The sequence below is a fragment of the Eptesicus fuscus genome, chromosome 18, assembly GCF_027574615.1.
Source record: "Eptesicus fuscus isolate TK198812 chromosome 18, DD_ASM_mEF_20220401, whole genome shotgun sequence".
NCBI classification, from domain to species: Eukaryota; Metazoa; Chordata; class Mammalia; order Chiroptera; family Vespertilionidae; genus Eptesicus; species Eptesicus fuscus.
Window position 1 is genome coordinate 2,475,873 of NC_072490.1, and position 21,030 is coordinate 2,496,902.

A 21,030-nucleotide genomic window follows, 5' to 3' on the forward strand; every position below is an offset into this window, starting at 1 on the left:
AAATCCTTACCCGAGGGTGGTTTTCCATTGATTTTTAGAAAGAGTGGAAGACAGGGAAAGACAGAGAGAAATATTGATGTGAGAGAAACACATTGATTGGTTGCCTCCTGCACGTGCCCCTACCTGGGTTAGGGATCCTGCAAATGGGGTACGTGCCCTTGACCAGGAATTGAATCCACAACCCTTTGGTCTGTGGGCTGATGCTCTAACCACTGAACCACGCCAACCAGGGCTAATTTGTTAGTTTTTAAGGTAATAACTATGAGAAGACAACATCTTCAGACTTCAAATTATCATAACCAGGGCTTCTCTTCCTAGGCACTATTGATATTTTGGGCCAGATACTTTTTTTTTCCATGTGAGATTTGATGAGTTCACATTTATCAAAGATTTGTGTGTCTGATACAGTATTAAAAATTTCAGATATATTGTCTCATTTATCCTCATAATTACATTATAATATAAGTACTGATATCATCTATATTTTACAGTTGAGGATGTTCAAGTTCAGAAAGGCTAAGCAATTTGCCAAGCCCACAATGCTTACAAGTTGAGGTTTGAGTTAGTCTAATGTGAAAGCCAATATGTTTTTATTTTGTCAGGTGGACCCAAGATGAACATTAATAGCTCTTTATAGCATGAATACAATTTTTTTGGTGTGGTTTTTGTTAATCCTCACCTGAGGATATTTTTTCCATTGATATTTAGAGAGAGTGGAAGGGAGGGGGAGAGACAGAGAGAGAAACATAGATTGGTTGCCTCCCACATGTGCCCCAATCGGGGTCAGGATTGAGTTTGCAACTGAGGTACATGCCCTTGACCAGAATTGAATCCGAGACCCTTCAGTTCGTGAGCCGGTGCTCTAACCATTGAGCAACCGGCTAGGGCTACAGTTATTTTTAATAATAATAATTTTTTATTTTTCCATCACCATGTATCCCCCCTATATCCTCTTCCACCTCCAACCCCCAAGCCCCCACAATCACCACACTGTTGTCCGTGTCCATAAATTCTTTATTTTTTTCCCGCTTTTTTGCTCAATCCCTCCCCCACAAACCCCTGCCCCCAAACTGTCTTCCTGCTCTCTGTGCCAGATAATTGTTTGTTGTGGGAGGCTGCCTTGTGCATTATTAGATGGTTAGCAGCATATTTCACCTCTACTTACTAGATGTCAGTAACATCCCCCCTCAAGTTGTGACAATGAAAAATGTCTCCGCCAAGGCCCAAGGGCGGGGGGTAGGGGGCGGGGGTGGGGAGTAAAATTGCCCTGGTTGAGAACCACTGTGCATAGGTCACATTTTCCCTTGCATTTCTCATTTTAAAACACACTTTCAGTTATTTCCATCTTTGGAATGCTTATAAGGACACAATTTTTTTTTTTTGTTTTTTATCTTGATTTAGAATTGTCAAAAATTTAGAACTTGAATAAATGAGAAATCTTATAAATGATTGGAAAGCTGTAATTTGTGAGAGTGTGTATTTTGGTAATACCAACTTGGTTCATGAATCTTGGATTATTGTAGCATTTATAAAAACACATATCTATATACCTTTTAATAGCTTTTATTTGTATTCTTAAACTTAAAAAATTAAGAGATGGAAAGACAATAACTGAATTTCATTTACTGAAGCAATATTTTGTAGAACTATGGTTTAAATTTCTTTAGTGTTTGAAAAAGATAACCATTTACTGATTAACACACTTAAAATTAAAAAATACATTCCTATACATTTTTCTTAATATGTCACAAGAAGAATTTCAGTAGGTTTTTCATAGCTATTAACAAATTTGGTTTAGAAGGAACATACCTCAACTTAATAAAGACTACATATGACAAGCCCACAGCCAGTAGCACATAGACGGGGTGGTCACTCTCACCACTCTTACTTAACATAGCACTGGGAAGTCCTAGCTAGTAAGAAAGGGAATTAAAAGGTCTTTATATTGGGAAGGAAGAAATAACATTTTATTTGTTTGCAGATGATATTATTTGTAGAGAATCCTAAGGTTCCACCAAAAAACTGCTAGAACTAATCAACAAATTAAGTAAAATTGCAGGACATATAATAACACACAGAAATTAGTTAAGTTTCTATATACTAACAATTAAATATCTGAAGAAGAAATAAAGAAAACAATCCAGTTCACACTAGCATAAAACACAATAAAATATTGAGGAATAAATTTAACCAAGGAGGTGAAAGATGTGTACACTAAACTATAAAATGCATTACTGTAGTTTAGCTGCTGATGGCCTTGTGAGGTATAGACTGAGTTTATTTTAGTGGTGTGGGCCAAAGTGTATAAAAAATTTAGGCCATTTGTGGGTAAAGAAGAAATAAAAAATGTAATTTGTGTTTTATGGGAAAGGAGTTTCATACATCAGGAAAAGGATGAAACATTGATTGGAAAACTTAATTTTTTAAAACAAAATGCATTTTTTTATCCGTTAGGAATTGAAATCATGCTATGGCAAATACCCAAATGGAAATCATTTAGAAAGAATAAAAGAAAAATTAGTTATAGAGGCTCCCAAATTGATAAAATGTTTTGAATACAAATATTAGCCAGAGTCTGAGAATTGTTTCTCTAGCGCTGAGCAGAATAATCTGTGAGTTGTTGGCCAGACAATATTGTTGATTTTAGATTCATGCCAAGTTCTGTACATTTTATATCCTGAGAATGATTTGATGGAATATTTTCAATCTGTAACTTAAAAAATACAGTTTGTGATTAAGATCACAGTTTTTCCCTGAGGATAGACTCTGATTGCAAATGACAATGAATATATAACATAATATAATTTGTAAAACATTGCATTCTTAATTAGCAAAGCGGTTGCTATATCAAGAGATCTATTATGTTGTTGATAGAGTATTTCTATGCTGAAATCTGACTTCTGTTTTAGTATATGTGAGATATTAATCACAGATTATTTTTTCTAATAGAAAATCTTTTCTCTTTTACAGGGGATCTTTCCTGCAAATTACATTCACTTAAAAAAGGCAATTGTCAGTAATAGGGGGTGAGTAGTTGGCCTTACTAAATTTATTTATAGTTTTTGTCGGTTGCAGAGGAGGGCTTTGGTGTGTTTTTTGTTTTGTTTTGTTATTGTATAAATATGCTATTGACATGTTTTCCTGCCAAAAATGTAATTGCTTCATTCATCATATGTAATTCTGAGGACATAATTTTTTGTTAAAATACTGACAACTTTAATTTGTTTTCCTGTGTCCTGGAAAGATAACCTGAGTTGTGAGTTTTATAAAAACCATTTCGCATACAGTATTTTTTAAAATGATGTACTATTTTGAGAATAGCCGCGAGTTTGACATGCTTAACTCACACTATTGCAGGATGTTACTGCAAAGGATCTTCAGTAATTATGTGTACCTCTTTTTATATTTGCATTAATTTAAAATTTGAGTTACACATGGTGAAAAGGGCAGTACATAGTATTCTGGTAATTTATCAAAGATAATGTGGCTGTTTTTCGTGGTCTAGGCAGTATGAAACTGTGGTTCCTCTTGAAGATTCCATTGTGACTGAGGTTACAGCAACTCTACAAGAATGGGCCAGTCTGTGGAAACAACTCTATGTGGTAAGTAGTTGATAATTAGTTTATTATATCATTAAAGTTTCATTGTATCAAGTGAAAAAATTGCCTGGCCTATGACAATTGCACAATTTTTAGGTTTCTGAATATTTGCAGTTTTTCAAATGTATGTTCTTAATATTAGCTGAAAAATAGTAGGCTGCGTTTTTATCAACCTGAAGAGAGCACATTATTCATATGCCTGCAGTCTCTCCGCCCTGTCTCAGTAAGTAGAATGTAAGATCTGTAACACCAGGGATTTTAGTGATCTTACTCATTGTTGGATCCCCGGAAGCTTCCATGAAACAGGTATTTGCTGAACAAGTGAGCAAACTGGAGAGTTACATTGCGAACCTAATGGTAGGTAAAGGCCAAGAAGTTGTACCAACAGTTTCTTACAGCTGCTAAACGTAAAAGACATGTCATACATGACACTCTGTTAGGCCAACAGTTAATAAAAACCCAGGCGACATCCTCTGGAAATACAGGGTAGTAGTGATAAGACACACAAAATTTAGACCAAAAATAAGTGACAGGGTTTGGGTTCTGAACAAGATGGAGTAAACCCATTTGACTTTACACCTAATAATCACAACTTTTTTGTTAATAACAATTTAAAAATGATAAGTAGTCATATGTTACCATATGGATGACGTATACTGTATTGGACATATGCTCTTAACTTTATTATTATTAAAAACCCTTAGGGAACACCCTTGTATACTAATTTTCAACTGTATTTTTAATTGTTGTTTTAAGTAATTTGTTAAAGAGGAAATTTTGCTTTTCAATAATATTTCTTCATTTATACTCTTACCAGTATATCAGATGTATCTTATTCTTTTACACAGCCTCACTAATATTAAATATTAATTTTTTTGTTTTCCATTTAATAGATGAAAAAGGTCTGGGTGATTTTTACCAAGGGCATCATGGAGACCTTTACTTGGTTCTCATTGTACAGTGTATCACATTCATGGGCTTTGAAATCGGTATACGTTGTGTTCCCCATTTAAAATGACAAGTCTGCCTACAGCAGTTCCACAAGTATGTCTGAAGCACCTACTGTGATGTGCCAGGCATTGTGCCGGGCACCCGAGCATACAGAAATAATTAAAAGAGGAATTGAACTCAGAGACCTCTCTCATACCTATGATCAACAGATTTCCCCAAGTATGAAGATGTTTTTAGAGCCACTGTAATTGAATATTTTAAATTCATTTAATAAACCAAGGATGTATTGTTCCCATGATATACTCATGTGGCCCTACTCCAATATTTTTTTCCCAATCTTTTTTAAAATAACTTTTAAAATCCTGTGCCAGTGTAGCATGCTTTTGTTTCTTGTGCAGTCTATCTTGTGCTGAACTTTATAAAATATCTACTCTATATGTTGTCACTCCTTCATCCTCAAATATTTGGAGTCTGAACCCATGATTCACTACTTTCTAATAGCATACTTACTTGAATAGCATTGGTCTGATTCAGTCTGTCATGTTCAACCAACATTTATTGAGAACCTATCATATACCCAGACCCTTCCTGTTAGGACCTGGAAATAGAAAGATAAATGGCTTCTGGTCTTGACTCTAGAGAATTTAAGGAGTGGTGGAAGAGAGAGATGAGTAAACTGATAAGAAAAAAAACCTATGCAAATTAAATGCTGTGTCCACACAAAATCTGCACAAGGATGCTTCTAGCAGATTTTTTCATAATTGTTGTAACTTGAAAGCAACCAAGAGGTCCTTCAGTAGGTGATGGATTAATAAACTGGTACCTGCAAACAATAGAATATTATTTAGCATTAAACAGAAAATGAGCTATCAAGCCATGAAAAGACATGGAAGAACCTTAAGTACATATTACTAAATGAAGGAACCAATCTGAAAGGGCTATATACTGAGTGATTTCAATTTTATGACAACCTGGAAAAGCCAAACTATAGAGACGGAAAGGAGATCAGTGGCTATGGGGAAGGAGAGATGAATAGGCAGAGCACAGAGGCTTTTATGGTAGAGCAGGGAAACAACTCTGTGCTGCTAGGATGTTATTCTACACTAGAGGCCCAGTGCATGAAGATTCATGCACTGGAGTGTGGGTCGCTCAGCTCGGCCTGCCCCCTCTCACAGTCCGGGAACCCTTAGGGGCGGGAGGCGACCGGCGATCAGGGGAAGGTGATGCCCCCATCACACCTCTGCTGCTGCCAATGCTGGCAGCACAAACCTTGGCCAGCCCTAGTTATCTGAGCCTTGGGTGTCCCTGGGCGGCTGGGCAGCCACCATCTGAGGCTTGCCTGTGCCTTGGGCCGGCCCTAGGTGGCTGGGGGGCTGAGGGGACTGGAGGACTCCAGAGGCAGGTGTGTGGAGTGGCCGGACCCGCCTGGGGGCGGGCACAGCTGTGCTGCACGCCTGCTGCCCAGCGGGGCTGAGGGGACTGGGCGCCGTCATCTTGTGGCTGTGGGTGCCGCCATATTTGAGGGTGTGGCATTCAATTAGCATATCCCCTCCTTATTGGCTGTGGGCGCTGCCATCTTTGTGAGGGTGTGATGGTCAATTAGTATATTCCCTCTTTATTAGATAGGATTTGTTTAAACCCATAGAATGTACACCAAGATGGAACCCTGATGGAAACTATCAACTTTAGATGGTAGTGTGTAAATATAAGTTTATCAGTTGTAACAAATGTACCACTTTGGTTGGGGATTTGATAATGGAGAAGGCTATGCATCTGTGGGGTAAGGGGCATATGGGAAATCTCTGTACCTTCTTGATTTTGCTGAGAACCTAAAACTTACTTTAAAAATCTTTATTAAAAATTATGCAAGTGTGGAATTACAATCTAAAATAAAATCCAAATATATAATTAACACCACACTCTATCCCCATCCAGTTACACAATGACATAATTTTACTATAGTCTTTCTTAGGCTGGTTCTTATTCTTACTAGAACATTTTTTGAGATTTAGAAAAACCACTCTATTACAGTTTACATTGCCTTTTTAAATGTTTTGAATAAGCATATTCCTTTGGATTTTCTCTCTTTACATATAGTAGATCTATTCTTTCTGCCTTACCTCTGGCATGTTTTATATTTTAAAAGAGCGACATTAAAATACTGGAGAGGCAGGTTAAATTACATAGCCTAAAAAAACAAAGTACATTTATCTAGAACTCTGTTCCCTATGTTGTCAGTCTAAGCTCAGGCTTAATGTATGAGAAAAGGTGTTACAAAAGGATTCTAAAGTTGTTCAAGCATAGTATCATTTATAGGAGCAGCACACTGCTGCCTGCCATCAGAAGTTGCCGTAGCCTGGAAACTCATTGCCTAGCAACCACATACTAACTCTGTCTGTTCTCTAGGCAACATTCTCAATCTCCAGTCCATTTTGTGTGTCTTGGTGTTTCATCTTTTTCAGCCATAAACATTTTAATGTTTCAGCAAAGAGTGCTTCTTATCTTTGTAATTACCTCTCATAAGGACCACAGAACGTGTGTTCTTAGTTACTTTTGTTTTTTTCCAGTCTCTTTATCACAATACTGATTTTCTGCTGTTGAACATATATTGGTGGGATTAATACAGGATGTCTCAAAAAACGTATACACACTTAAGAGCTGATAGCTCAATTGATGTTTCTTTTCAGATTTAACCCATTGGAATTAATAATTATTCAAAGTGTGTGTATATTTTTTGGGACACCCTGTATATTGAACTGTAACAAGTGTTTCTTTATATATTGATTAATATTTAGAAATTCTATTCATAAAAATAAAGAATATATTCTATAAATTTATCGTCCTTGATCTTTTAAAATTTAGTTTAGTGTATTAAAGGTAGTTGGTAGTTCTATTTTAAAATTACATTGTATTGAATATTTATCTGATCAATTTAGTGATTATGAAAGTCTGTGAGGAGGTACAGTTATTCTATTTTATAAAAGAGGATACTGAGGCACAGTATGAATTGTTGTACCAACCTGGTACATGAATTTATTATAGCCATTTATTCTCTCATTAAGTATTGTTGAATCCCCTGTTTGCAAGACCATGTGCAGAATGTTGAGACCACATATAATGTCCATTAACAGCAGTAGTTAGTTTTGGATATCAAGGCCAATATGCATATCTTTATAAAGAGTTTATTTTAATAATACTGCTAAAGTTACCAAAAATGTGAAGGGCAACCAAAACTTCTCATATACAGTTAGTGGAAGGCAATGTTGTTTAAGTCAGGAGTCAGAAGTGGGGGTGTAAAGCTATCATCCTGAGACTTGGTTTAAACATTGCTTACTACACATGAGCAGCATCCAAAGAGCAGTTCAAAAGGGGGTCCTTGTAGCTCTCAGTGCCTTCTTCACTTGGAGGTACGGTCTCTTCTTTCCTTGATCCTCGAGAGAGCTCCGTGTTTCTGGCCTTGGGGGTGTGCCACGGTGCCTTCTTCTCTGCCATGCGTGGGCTTCAGTGGAGACGAGGCCGGTTATCCAGGCGACCAGGAGCTCGCCCCTGAGCTCTCAGGCAGCCAACGGGCACACACATCCTGGGAGAGCAGGGCTCCGGCTTGGTCGGTGTTGCCCCAGGGATCTTCAGCCAGTTGTCGCCATGCTCACATTTCTACACACAGACGCACACATTCATGCCCATACTGTTAGTTTGCTGCATGATTCCACATTTTACTGTTGTCTTAGTTTATAAATGCAAGTGTTATTTGGCTTTCTATTCTGCATTAGAACGGTTACCTTTAAAAAACATACAAATGTAGCAGAATGATTTTAAAGTTCCTGGAAGAATTTTAAACAGAACCAAAAGCAGTGCTAAATAACAGCTGTTGGTGATATTCTCCTAGATTCTAATAGTAAGATGTTTATGCAGACATTTCATTAAAAAGGAAGTATAAGCCACTAGTAAACGTATTAAAACATGCTCAACCATTCATAGAAATAAATACAAATTAAGAGGAGATATGGACTTTTACTTACAGATTGATAAGACTAAAGGGATTGACAATACCTAGTGTTTGATGTTGATGTAGATATAAACACGTTGGAGTGCGATTTGGCGATATTTATTAATCTGTTAAATGCGCCCATCCTTCTCCGAAGCAGTTTTACTTATCAGACTCTGACGCAGACGAGCCTTCCCGGGATCACTAAGATAGAGCGGCTGTGCACCATCGTTGGTAATTGTAGGGCACAGGACAGCTAAAGTCTTCAGTTGGGACTGGGTAAGAATTATGGTGTATTTATTTGATAAAGTTAAAAAGGAAAAATCTCATTGCCCTCCAAGAAACTTCCATCCAGTCTTTTAATTGTTAATTTCTTTTCCTTCCTCATTTATTACATATAGATCTTTCAATAAGCTATCTTAAGTCACTCAGTTGCTCTCCATCTCAGCATCTTTTCTTACTGATTTGATTCGTAGGGGAAAACTGTATAACACTGGCCTAAATAAAGAGAAGAAAGAAGGAAAGGGGATGTGTGTGGCATTTTTATTTCCTTTCCCTTTTGTTCCTTTCTCCATACAACAGGGACCATGATCTCTTTAAAATGCATGTGGGATCTTAGTGTCCCTTCAGTGGTCAGCCTTTCCGTGGTTCCTATTGCACTTAAAATAAATGCCAGCGCCTGCCATGACCCTGTCTGCGTCTCCATCCACTGTCCCGTTTGCCGAGGCATTACGCTGTTCACACCGGGATCTTCGCTGTTGATGGTTCTGGAGTGTTCACCCCTGGCTCTTCTCTTTCCAACTCCTCGTCATCCTTTGGTCTCTATTTAAATATTGCAATAGTTTGGGGAAGACCTGGGGAGGGGGCGAGAGCAGGATGGAGGGGACTAATGGGGAGGAGGGGGACATCGGTAATACTTTCAATAATAAAGATAAATAAGAATATGTATTGCTTCATCTAAGGCTTTCCCTAGCGATTCACCCGAAGTAGGTCCCTGGTCTTTGTTACCACAGTGCTGTGTGGGTTACCTTCAGTGACTTTTTTTGGTTTTTAATTTAGCTCTCATTGTATCCCTGTGCTAATCTGTCAATTCCATAAAGATAAGTGCTTGTTTTATTTTCCTTATCTCTGTATAACCCAGTGCCTGACAGTGCGCCCGTATGTACACATACACTCATTCATTTCCTAATACATATTCATTGTGTTTAAAAATACACACTATCTGTTAAGTAAATGAATGAATGTATTGAACTTAAAGAGTTATTATATACTAAAGAAAAATAAGCACATTATAGAGCAGATTTCCAGTGGGGGCGTGCAGGAGGCAGCGGATTGATGTTACTCTCTCACATTGATGTTTCTCCCTCCCCTCCCCTCACCCTTCTCCTCCCCTCACCCTTCCCTTCCCCTCCCCTCTCCCCCTCCCCTCTCCACTCTCTCCCCTCTCCCTTCTCCCCCTCAAATCAATAAAAATATATTTTAAAAAGAATATTATGCTAAGTGAAATAAGTCAGACTGAAAAAGTTAACCATATGATATCACTTACATATGGGGTATAAAAATGAAAATAACAAATAAACAAGAAAAACCAAAACTCATAAACGCAGACAACAATATGGTGGTGACCAGAGGGAACTGGGGTGGGGGGGTGTTAAAGAGCAAAGGGGATCAAATATATATGATGATGTAAAACGATTTGATTTGGGTGGTGGTCACACAGTGCGACATGCAAATGATGTATCATAGAACTGACACTTAGGAATTTATTAACCAATGTCACCTCAATAAACTTAATTTTAAAAAATTGAAAAAAATCTTTTGACATGAATAATACTATTAACACTTTAAAGCTTGCTATATTATAGATTTTTTTAAATCAAATTCACATGACAACATTGAAGAAGATAGTAGTATTTTTATTTTATAGATGAAGAAACCAAGAGTTAGAGAGGTAACAAAAATTGCCCCAACCTATCACAAACCTAGTGATCTCAAAGTAAATTGAGTGTGACACCAGGCACCAAGCCGTCCTCCAGTCATGCCAAGGCAGGGGGCTTGCAGGGGCTCTTTTTGAGGGGCTTCTGTGAGGACAGGCCCAGAGCATGGCTCCTTGCACTCCACTGCCATCATGCACAAGGTACACAGCTGTCTCTGAGACGCAGTCCAGGACCTGCCGTCTTCCTTACCTTCCAGCTGTGTATTGTGTATTTTTTCAATATTTCCAAAATAAAAAATACACGTGGGCCCGTGTTCTGACAGGATTTTTTTGTGTTGCCTTTATTTATCTACTTATTTACTTTGCTGCAAAAAGCTTTATTGTTTCATTCGGTCCAATGCATGGGGAGAGGGCTTCAGGGTGGTTAAAAGAGTGGCTAGTAGTTTGGCGGGGGGACTCAGGTAAAAGCCAGACCTCAGGGGGGTGCAGAGGGGCCCCACAAAGGCCTCTGGGCTCCCAAGGCTCCTAGTCGAGCTTGAGGGTGAGCCTTTCGAAGAGACACTCGCCCAGCCCAGCCTGGGGGCCGGCAGCCTGCAGAGCTGAGTCAGGGGTCGCCCCTCTTCTTGGTGAGCTTCACCTGCTCACCCCGGAAGTGGCTCTCCAGGAAGCCACAGCGCTCTGCGCGGGCAGAGCCAGGGCCCGCAGCTCCAGCCGGGCCTGGCGCAGGTTCCTCTCCAAGGAGAGGGGGGTGTGGAGCCGCAGAGGCAGGCTGGCCAGGCGGTTGGCCGCAGCCTCCACCCGGTGGAATAATTCTGGTGGATTTGGGAGCTCATGGTTGTTCGGCAATAGGGAGTTGAGGTAGATAAAAACCCGGTGTGTTGGCCGGTCTCGGAGGTGGTTCTGAAGGTGGTGACTGGATGAGAGGCAGGAGAGGGGCCGGAGGCTGGGAGAAGGGGCGCCCCTGGGTCTGTTCCGTCCAAACTGTTGAAGCAAGAGACAGACCCGGGACTGCCTGTGCTGCCTTTAGATGATGATCTGGGAGAAGACATACTGGAATTGTATGATGAGCATTTTGTTATTCTGTGGTGAAAATAGTACAGAATATTAGAATATTCTAGATTGGGGATTCTGTTGGAAATCTAGGTTATAATAGCCTTATCTGTATCTCTTCAGTATGTCATCTGCTCATTGCATGTGCATTTTGCTGACTGCAGTGTAAAAATATAAGGAATTACTTACAAGTATTGAATATTTTATATCTGGGTGTGTGATACACAGTTATGATAGAATCTTCTTGGTTTCCTCTCTTTGTGTCCCCCTTTAAATATCTTTAGCCATGTTGGGAGTTCTCAGCACTACTTGAATCTATGGCTTGATGGCTTTGAAAAAATCTGAATTTTCAAATATTGCTTCTGTTCTGTATTCTCTCTTCTGTTTTGGGATTGCAGTTACATATGCATTAGATACATATAAAAGTTACATTGTATACCTGTAACTAATATATTATAGGTCAACTGTAATTGAAAAATAAATTTATAAAAAAAGAAATAAACATTGACAGTAATTTAGAAGCCCCTTCTGCTCCCTTCTCTGCTGAAATGACCATTATCTTTTGTGATAATAATTTCCTTGTTCTTTTCTCTATAATTTTCTTCCTTTAAGAAGACCTTGTGAGCTTTTTGTTCATTCTTCCATTCTAGAAATATTAATCATTTTTTATCTAATACTTTGAATCTCTAGAATACAACAGTCAATGAAATAGACACAATTACCTGCCTTCATGACCTTTACAGCCTAGTGATAGAACTTACAGTTTGTGGTTAATTTTATTAAAATACCTCTCATAGAACCTATTTTTTCTTTGTCTCATTTTTTTATTCATTAAGTACAAATATGTATTGTGTGCTTAAAGAACTGTGTTGTGTTATGCCTTAGAATGCAGTGGTGACAAAAGCTGACAATCGTTCTATCCCTTATAAATATGTTGGTACAGGAATCTGGTTTTCTTTCTTGAAGACAATTTACAGTTTAAAAATTATTCCCCCAGTAGTTTCAGCTTATTTTAGCAGCATCTGTCATACATGTGGGAAGCTAAACCATTTTTAAAAATCGTTATTGTTGAGAATATTACAGATGTCCCCCTCCCCCCATTGCTCCCCTCTACCCAGGTCTCGCCCCACCCCTACTGTCTATGTCCATAGGTAAGATCTTTGGTTAATCTCCCCCCTCCCCCATTCCCTCTGAGATTCCTCAGTCTGTTCCATGCTTCCATGCCTCTGACTCTGTTTTATTCACCAGTTTATTTGTTCATTAGATTTCATGTTCGTTTATTTTAATTTTTAGATTCACTTGTTGGTAGATATGTGTTTGTTGCCATTTTATTGTTCACATTTTTTTTTTTCCTCTTCTTCTTAAATAATACCCTTCAGCATTTCATGTAATACTGGTTTGGTGGTGATGAACTCCTTTAGCTTTTCTTGTTTGTGAAGCTCTTTATCTGACCTTCAATTCTAAATGAGAGCTTTGCTGGGTAGAGTAATCTTGGTTGTAGGTCCTTACTATTCATCACTTTGAATATTTCTTGCCACTCCCTTCTGGCCTACAAAGTTTCTATTGAGAAATCAGCTGATAGTCATATGGGTGCTCCCTTGTAGGTAACTAACTGCCTTCCTCTTGCTGCTTTAAGATTCTCTCTTTGTGTTTAACCTTTGGCATTTTCATTATGATGTGTCTTGGTGTGGGCCTCTTTGGGTTTCTCTTGTTTGGGACTCTCTGTGCTTCCTGGACTTGTAAGTCTATTTCTTTCACCAGGTAGGGGAAGTTTTCTGTCATTATTTCTTCAAATAGGTTTTCAATATCTTGCTGTCTCTCTTCCCCTTCTGGAACCCCCATAATGCTAATGTTGGTACACTTGACGTTGTCCCTGAGGCTCTTTATGCTATCTTCATATTTTTGGATTCTTTTTGCTCTTCTGACTGGGTGTTTTTTGCTTCCTTGTGTTCCACTTCGTTGATTTGATTCTCAGAATCATCTACTCTACTGTTAAATCCCTGTATATTTTTCTTTATTTCAGTTAGTGTATGCTTAATTTCTGACTGGTCCTTTTTCATGTCTTTGGCATTCTCACTAAGATCCTTGAAAGTCTCATCAAGATCCTTGATAACCTTGTAACCATGGCTTTGAACTGTGTACCCAGTAGTTTACTTGTTTCCATTTCTTTCACTTGTGATGTTTCCTTGTCTTTGCATTTTGGCTGCTTCCCTGTGTTTGTTTCTATGTATTAGGTAGAGCTACTATGTCTCCTGGAATTGGTAGAGTGGTCTTGTATAGTAGGTGTCCTGTAGAGCTCATTGGCTCAGCCTCCCCAGTCACCTGAACTTGGCACTCTAGGTGTGCCCCTGTGTGGGCTGTGTGCACAGTCTTGTAGTTGATCCTTGATTGCTGTTGGCATCTCTGGGAGGAGTTGACCTCCAGGCCAATTGGCTATGAGGACCAGCTGTGACTATGGAAAGCTGCTGTGCAGGAGGTGAGGCCCAGCTGTGAAGCAATGCAGGCTGGTGCTGGTGCTGGGTCTTGGGCCTTTTATTGATAGGTTTGGGGCCCACTGTCATCAGCTGCATCTTGTTTGAGAGATTTTAGCAAAGTCTGAAGCCTAAACCAAGACAGGCTATTCATATGGAAAAGCTGCTGCAAACAGCCTGTGTGGGGCTGCAAATTGGATTGGGGGGGGGGGGCGGGGCTCAGGGAATCCCCAGGGCAGAGCTGACAGTGTGCTCCAGGCTGATGGAGACTCAGAAATGGCTGCCAGTCAGCCCTGCAACAGGGAGGTCCCAGCACAGGAACAATGACCCCTGTGAGCACCCCTGTCTGGGAGAAAGCCGCCCCTGAGTTTCTGCCCTGATGCCAGACAGTCCAGTTCCTTCCTGTATGTGTCTGGGTCCCCCACAGCCACTGGGTGCTGGAGCTCAGAGGTATGGAGTCTGAGTACATTCATTCACCTGCCCTTTAAAAGGAACACCTGGGTCTCCAGCAGCCTCCGTGTCTCTCAGCCACAGTCCCTGCTGGTTTTTACGGACCGTAGTTATGGGGACTTCTCTTCCCAGCTCTGGAACTCTGGGCTGGGGGTCTGGTGTGTGGCTGGGACCCCTTGTTCCTCACAGGTGGCCTCCACAGAGATGGTCTCCCTCCCGATTAAAAAAGCTGCAAATGTGGGTACCAGCCCAGCCCATTCCTAGCCGCCATCCCTCCTGCCCTCCTGCCAGCCTCAGTGTGCTTTCTGCTTACTTCTCAAGTGGCAGGACTTCCGTTCAGCCAGCTTTCAGTGCTGCATGATGGTGGTTCTGTGTTTTAGTTGTAATTTTAATGTGATTGTGGGAGGCGGTGAGTGCAGGCATTTACCTATGCCGCCATCTTGGTTCTTCTCATGGAGATAAACCATTATCTGCTGTGGCCTGAATGTTTATGTCCTCCCAACATTTATATGCTGAAAACCTAATGCCCACTGTAATGGTATCAGGAGGCAGGGCCTTTGGGAGGTGCTTAGGTCATGAGGGTGAAGCCCTCATGAGTGGAATTAGTGCTCTTTTAAAAGAGACCTCCCATGTGGGGACCCAGCAAGAAGTTCAGCCTGCAACCTCCAAGAGGGCCGCCACCAGAACCCGGCCCGGCGGGCACCCGGATCTGGAACGTCCAGCCTCCAGAACTGTGAGAAATACCTTTCTATTGTTTGTAAGTCAATCTGTCTCTGGTATTTCGTTATGGCAGCCTGGGTGGATTAAGACATTGTTTTACCATGTAAAAGAATACTAACTTTTTATTATTCTTCCTTGTTCTTAACCATTGATGTATTTGTTCGAAACAACAGTATTGTACCAACTATGTAAGTCAGTCATTTCTAAGACTGGATGTTTAGAGAGAAAGAGAGTTAATCTAGGTAAGTGAAAAGTGACCATTAGAACGCTACAGAGAAGTTGTGTTCTTGTTAACGTGGGAAAGAAGAGTAGTTGAGCATAGATCTCCTACCAAATATCTGAGAGCTAAGAAACTGGGCATATGCTGGTTCACTGTTAGTTATAGAGCATGGAGCATAGTGAGAACAGGTGTGGGTATTAGTCACTGGTCTTTGACAGTAGCTGTTAATGCAGGAAGGAGAGAGAGAGAGAGAGAGAGAGAGAGAGAGAGAGGGAGAGAATGAAAATGAACTAGGAGCATTTCCAGCACTATTTTTAGGTATAATTTCAAAACAGACTTTTGTTTATTCTCCTTTATATTTGAAAGTGATACTGCTGATGAATTAAATCTACTTTTTATGGATAATCATAACATGACATGATTTCTTTTCTGTAAGATGCAAGTAGATTGATTATGTCATTAAAATAAGGGCCAATGCTGACGTTAATAATTCAAATCTTATTATCAATTGTATTGCTTCTCATCTAATTAATAGCAGTATTGTTAGAATGACAACTTCCTAACATTTAATATCATTTTATTTTAACATATTCTTGGTCCCAAAGTATTTAAACTTTCAATTAAAGGGGAACTATGATTTTCTGTCCATGGCCCTTGTTTAACAGATCTTATCCCATCTCAGTCGAGAAGGTATTCCTACTACCTTTTCTTTTATTGGTTACCTAATTTCACCTTTCACATTTATGACTTTACCATCTGGAATTCCTTCTGCAGAGGGAAATCTGGAATTCCAGCTTTACTTTTCTCAATATTAAAGCCAGTTTTCCCCACGCCACCTACTAACCAAGCTGTTTGCTCCCCGTTGATTGTAATGCATCTCTGCCATATCCCAGCTGCTCCTACGAGTTTGTTTCTGGGCTCTCCGTTTTGTTGTCTGTAACGCGTCAGTTTTTATCAAATGGCTTTGTGGGATGTCTTCATATGTGATAAAGTAAATCGTAATATTTAGTAGGGCGTGTCTTTTCTTCTTTCTCCTCCTTTCCAAAGTTGGTGTGTCTGCTTGTGGGCCTTAATTCATCTATATAAATACTATATTTGAGTTTACAAAGTTCCTTTCTAAAAAATATCTTCAGAATTTATAGTGGAATAGCTCTGAATGTAGGCACTAATTTGGAGATTATTTAATTTATTTACAACATCAAGTCATTCTAACGATGAGCACTTATTTCATAGTCTCCCTTCTTTTTATTTTGAGGTAATTATAGATTCACAATCTTAAGAAACTATACAGAGCCCTGGCCGGGGTGGCTCATTTGGTTGGAACGTCATTCCATACACCAGAAGGTGGTGGGTTTGATTCCCGGTCAGGGCACATACCCAGGTTTTGGGTTCAATCCCCAGTCGGGGCATGTGGCAGGAGGCAACCAGTTGATGTTTCTCTCTCACATGAATTTTTCTATATCTCTCAATGTCTTGATCGATCTCTTCCTTTCTCAATCACTCTCTCCCTCCCTCTCTCTAAAATCAATTAAAAAACAAACAATGTAGAGAGATTTTATGTAACCTTTACTCAGTTTCCTTCAATGATAATATCTCCCAAAACTAGATTACAGTGTCACAACCAGGACATTGACATTGACATAATCCGCCTATCTTGTTCAGAGTTTCCCAGTCTTACTTAGACTCGTGTGTGTGTGTGAGGGCCTTGCATGGTAGAAGTTTTTCCTATCTCTCCCCATTCCTTATTTCCACTGCTCACCCATTTTACTTAGCTCTTTTAGTTAGTTATTCTGAGATTCCCATTTCTAAATAACATTGTTTTAATGTATATCTTGATTTGTACAATTTTAGGGCTCATTTAGTGGCCTTCTATTACATGTATATTAGTGTCGGCTCCTGGTGACTCTGAATGAGGGAGGTCCACACTGCCCTGTCTTCAGCAGCCCTGCTCAGCTCCTGTGGATCATGTCTCTGGCTCCTTTAGGGAATCCTAAACAAATACCTCGTATTTGTTCCTCTGTTCCTGCTGCCTTCTGTTTTTCCCAGCATTATTGTTTTTTCCAAAGAACCCCGCTGCCTTAGGATGTGCTTGAAGTTTTGTCATTTTTGCCTCCAGCGATGTTTCAGGCTTAACTGGCTCTAGGACCCACTTGTTTGTCTTTCTGAGGGCCCATGGTCTCCATAGAGCTCTCCCAGCCCCGTATTCCCCCTGCATCCATTTCCCTCTGTCAGCCTCACTCACTGTGCACGCCTCACACCCGCCCAGCGTGACTGGAACACGAGGGTGTGCATGGTCTTGGCCTGGTCTCTCACGACACCTCTTTGCTCTTAGTGCTCTTTCCTCGTTCTTCTGTGCCCGTCCGAGTCTCAGCCGCCTCTTGGTGTCTGGGCTGCAGTCTCATCGGCACTGATGACTGATCACGGTAAGCAAAGTCTGCAACATTGGTTCATTGTCTCTGTTACGAGTGTATTTCTTCTGTGATGATGATTTTTGTCTTTTTGATGTTCAAATGCAGTCCTGCTTTGGCACTGTCTTCTTTTACTCTTATCAGCAGTCGTTCAGATTATTGCCAGTAAGATGAGAAGATGAGAGTTCAGCTCTGCATGTTCTTTATACTCAAATGCTCTTCCCCTGACTCCACTACAAATAGTTACATATTTTTTTGTTAAATCAATATGCAGTTACTACTATGCCTGTATAGCTAATTTTATATCAGAGCCACATAGTGAAATAAGATTACATTTATTTGTTGTATGTGGGTTTTTTTCTGGTTTTTGTTAATCCTCACCTGAGGATAATTTTCCCATTGATTTTTTTTTTTTTTTTTTTTTTTTTTTTTAAAGCTTGGAAGGGAGAGGGGGAAGAGAGAAAAAAGGGGAGAAAAGCATTGATGTGAGAGACACATCGATTGGTTGCCTCCTGCACCACCCCTACCAGGGCCGGGGATTGAACCTGCAACCCAGGTGTGTACTCTTGACTGGGAATCGAACCCGAGACCTTCAGTGCGTGGGCTGATGCTCTAACTGCTGAGAACACTGGCCAGGGCAACCTTGTTGTTTTAATAGTTAATAATTGTTTCTCTTTCCATTTGTTTTGTTTCCTCTGTTTTGTACGCCCTGACCTGGAGAAATGAAAACCCCTTTGAGTATGTTAAAGCATTCTAGGTGTTTTGCCAGCTCAATGGTTTTCTCAGCGATGTCCTGATAAAGCCTCCAGCATCTGTGTTAACCTGGCCTGAGCAGTTTCCCTGCCCTTTTCCTAGGTCCCCTGGTCTTCTGGGTTAAACCAGTGTCATCGTAATTTTTGATTTATTTCCTCATTTGATGAGTCACTTTCGCCATACCTTCCTGAGAAATGTGTGTGGGAGATTATGTTTTTTGGAGATTTTGCATATTTGGAATGTCTTGAGTATATCCTTACCCTTGGTTGGTAGCTTGGCTTGACATAAAATTCCTGGTTACACGTACAGCCCAGAAGCTTTAAAGCACTGCTTCATTACTGTCCAGGTCCCAGTGCTTTCACAAGCCCGTGTTACTCTCGCTCCTGGCTGCTGGTGACAAGGTGTTTTCCACGGAGGTTTCAGTGTCAGCTGCAGTTTTGCAGCCGTGCTCCGTAGTTGTAACCCTTTGCATTGGTCATGCTGCCCGCCGTGCCTTCTGCCCCCAGAAACTCATTTCCTTCGGTCCTGGGCGTTCCTTTGACAGCTTCGCCTTTGTTTTCGTAGTTTTCTCTTCTCATAACTCTTTCAGAATTGGCCGTCTTAGAACGAGTCACTGGTTTTCTTATATCTCCTCCCCCATTTATTTATTGTATCACTTTTCTTTCTTCTGCTTTCTGGCAGAATTCTTCATCTTCCTATCCTTTTTACTAGATTGTGCTTTTAACTACAGCTCTCTTATTCCTAATCTCCAAAAGCCCTGTGGGCTCTGGATCTTTATCTCCTGTTATATCCTGTTCTTACTCCGTGGACGTAATACATAACCTTTGTGCTGCCTGAAAATACTGTTTTATTTGAAATTTTCTTTCATTCCTAATACTGTTTCTGTTTGTTCATTATATGGTGGCATTTTCTATTCCTAATTAAGAATGAAGCATTAAAATATTGACAAAGTTTTGTGAGTGGGGCTAGTGCTGACTCACTGCTGGCCATGACTGTGGAGTGGTTAGGAGAGGCCCAGCTTGTCACGGAGGAGAGGAGCAGCTGGCAGTGTTTCTGGGCTGAGGGAGGGTCCTGTTTCCCCTCCTGGAGGTGAAAGCTGGCTATCGACCTGGGAGCTCAGTGTGGGAAAGGCACCGGGAGCTCAGTGTGGGAAAGGCACCCGGGAGCTCAGTGTGGGAAAGGCACCCGGGAGCTCAGTGTGGGAAAGGCACCCGGGAGCTCAGTGTGGGAAAGGCACCCGGGAGCTCAGTGTGGGAAAGGCACCCGGGAGCTCAGTGTGGGAAAGGCACCGGGATATGAGCCTATTGACGACACAGGCTTCAACGGCAGTGTCTTTTTTAATTCATCAGCTCTTTTAATTCATTTAATTCATCACTGGTCTAAAAGTAATTTTCACATTGCTTTTTTGCATTTGTATTTCTTACAAATTTGTACGTAGAGATAAGTGTGAAATAGCTTGGATTTAGAGGTTGTTTTGTTTCACAGGATTTTCTCTTTTGAACTCATTTTCAAGCCTTTGCTAATTATGTAGTTCAGCAACCTAAATGAAAGTTTAAATTCCTGGACTTAAAGGTATTTGTAGCAGAAAGGTCATTAGTGTTGCAGGAACTGCAGTTGAGATATTTTTATATTACACTGAGATGAGCACTAAAGCTTAGTGGTATAACACAAACATTTTGAGTAGGATTAGAGGGTAACTTATGGTAAGAGACTTGGTTATTAATAGCAATTTTTAAGAAAAGGGATTTTGGAGAAGTTTAAATAAATTAAAGTTTAAAATGGTTATTTTGTTAACAAGAAATAAAATGAGAAAATAAACCATCTACCTCCATATAAAGTAAATGTTCGAAAGTAAGAGGTAAAATGGAGACATCTGGGAATCTTCCCTTAACAACTTGAATTTTAGATGTAAAGTTTAACTTTCATTAAATTGATTTTCACCTAAAGTTTTCAGTACTAATGGCAAGACATTTGTTCTCTTTGAGGAGATCATTACTTTTGATGTAATTTTCTCTTAAATAGAGTTTTATAATCATACCAGCATACCTTTATGAATACGTAGTTTTAAATAAAGGTGGCATACTTTAGGATGCATCCTCTACAGTGTTGCTCATCTGCTAATTCAGAGGCATCGTCGCAGCACAGCCGCTCTCCCACATTGGGTTACATGCAGTTCAGTAAAAATAATTTTTAAATCGGGAGTATTAAGCCTCCGATTTTTTTCTGCTGAGTTCCAGAGATTCTTGCACAATGAGAGGCACATTCTACTTGGCACATGGTTGCAGCGTAAAGTTATAGTTTCTGCTGATTCTTTGGACTGTTTCCCAAATAGTCTGTGACTGTTCTTGACAAATATTAGACTATTGAGCTTTTGGAGAAGCTGAACGTGTTGCTAAGATAGGCTACAGCTTTCTTTTCCCTCTTTCACTTACTCCCTCCCCTGCTTTGTTTGAGCAGTGACAAGAGCTAGGGATGATTGTGTAGGAA

The 21,030-nt window shown here is 40.1% G+C and overlaps 1 protein-coding gene across 1 annotated transcript in view; it reads left to right on the forward strand.

Annotated features, from left to right (window-relative positions):
• Positions 1-21,030, forward strand: part of DOCK3 (dedicator of cytokinesis 3) — a 182,893-nt gene that overhangs the window by 52,095 nt on the left and 109,768 nt on the right. Inside the window, exons 5-6 of the mRNA XM_028132514.2 lie at positions 2,971-3,026; positions 3,506-3,602. Coding sequence (XP_027988315.2) covers positions 2,971-3,026; positions 3,506-3,602 — 153 coding nt within the window. The remainder of the gene's footprint in view (positions 1-2,970; positions 3,027-3,505; positions 3,603-21,030) is intronic.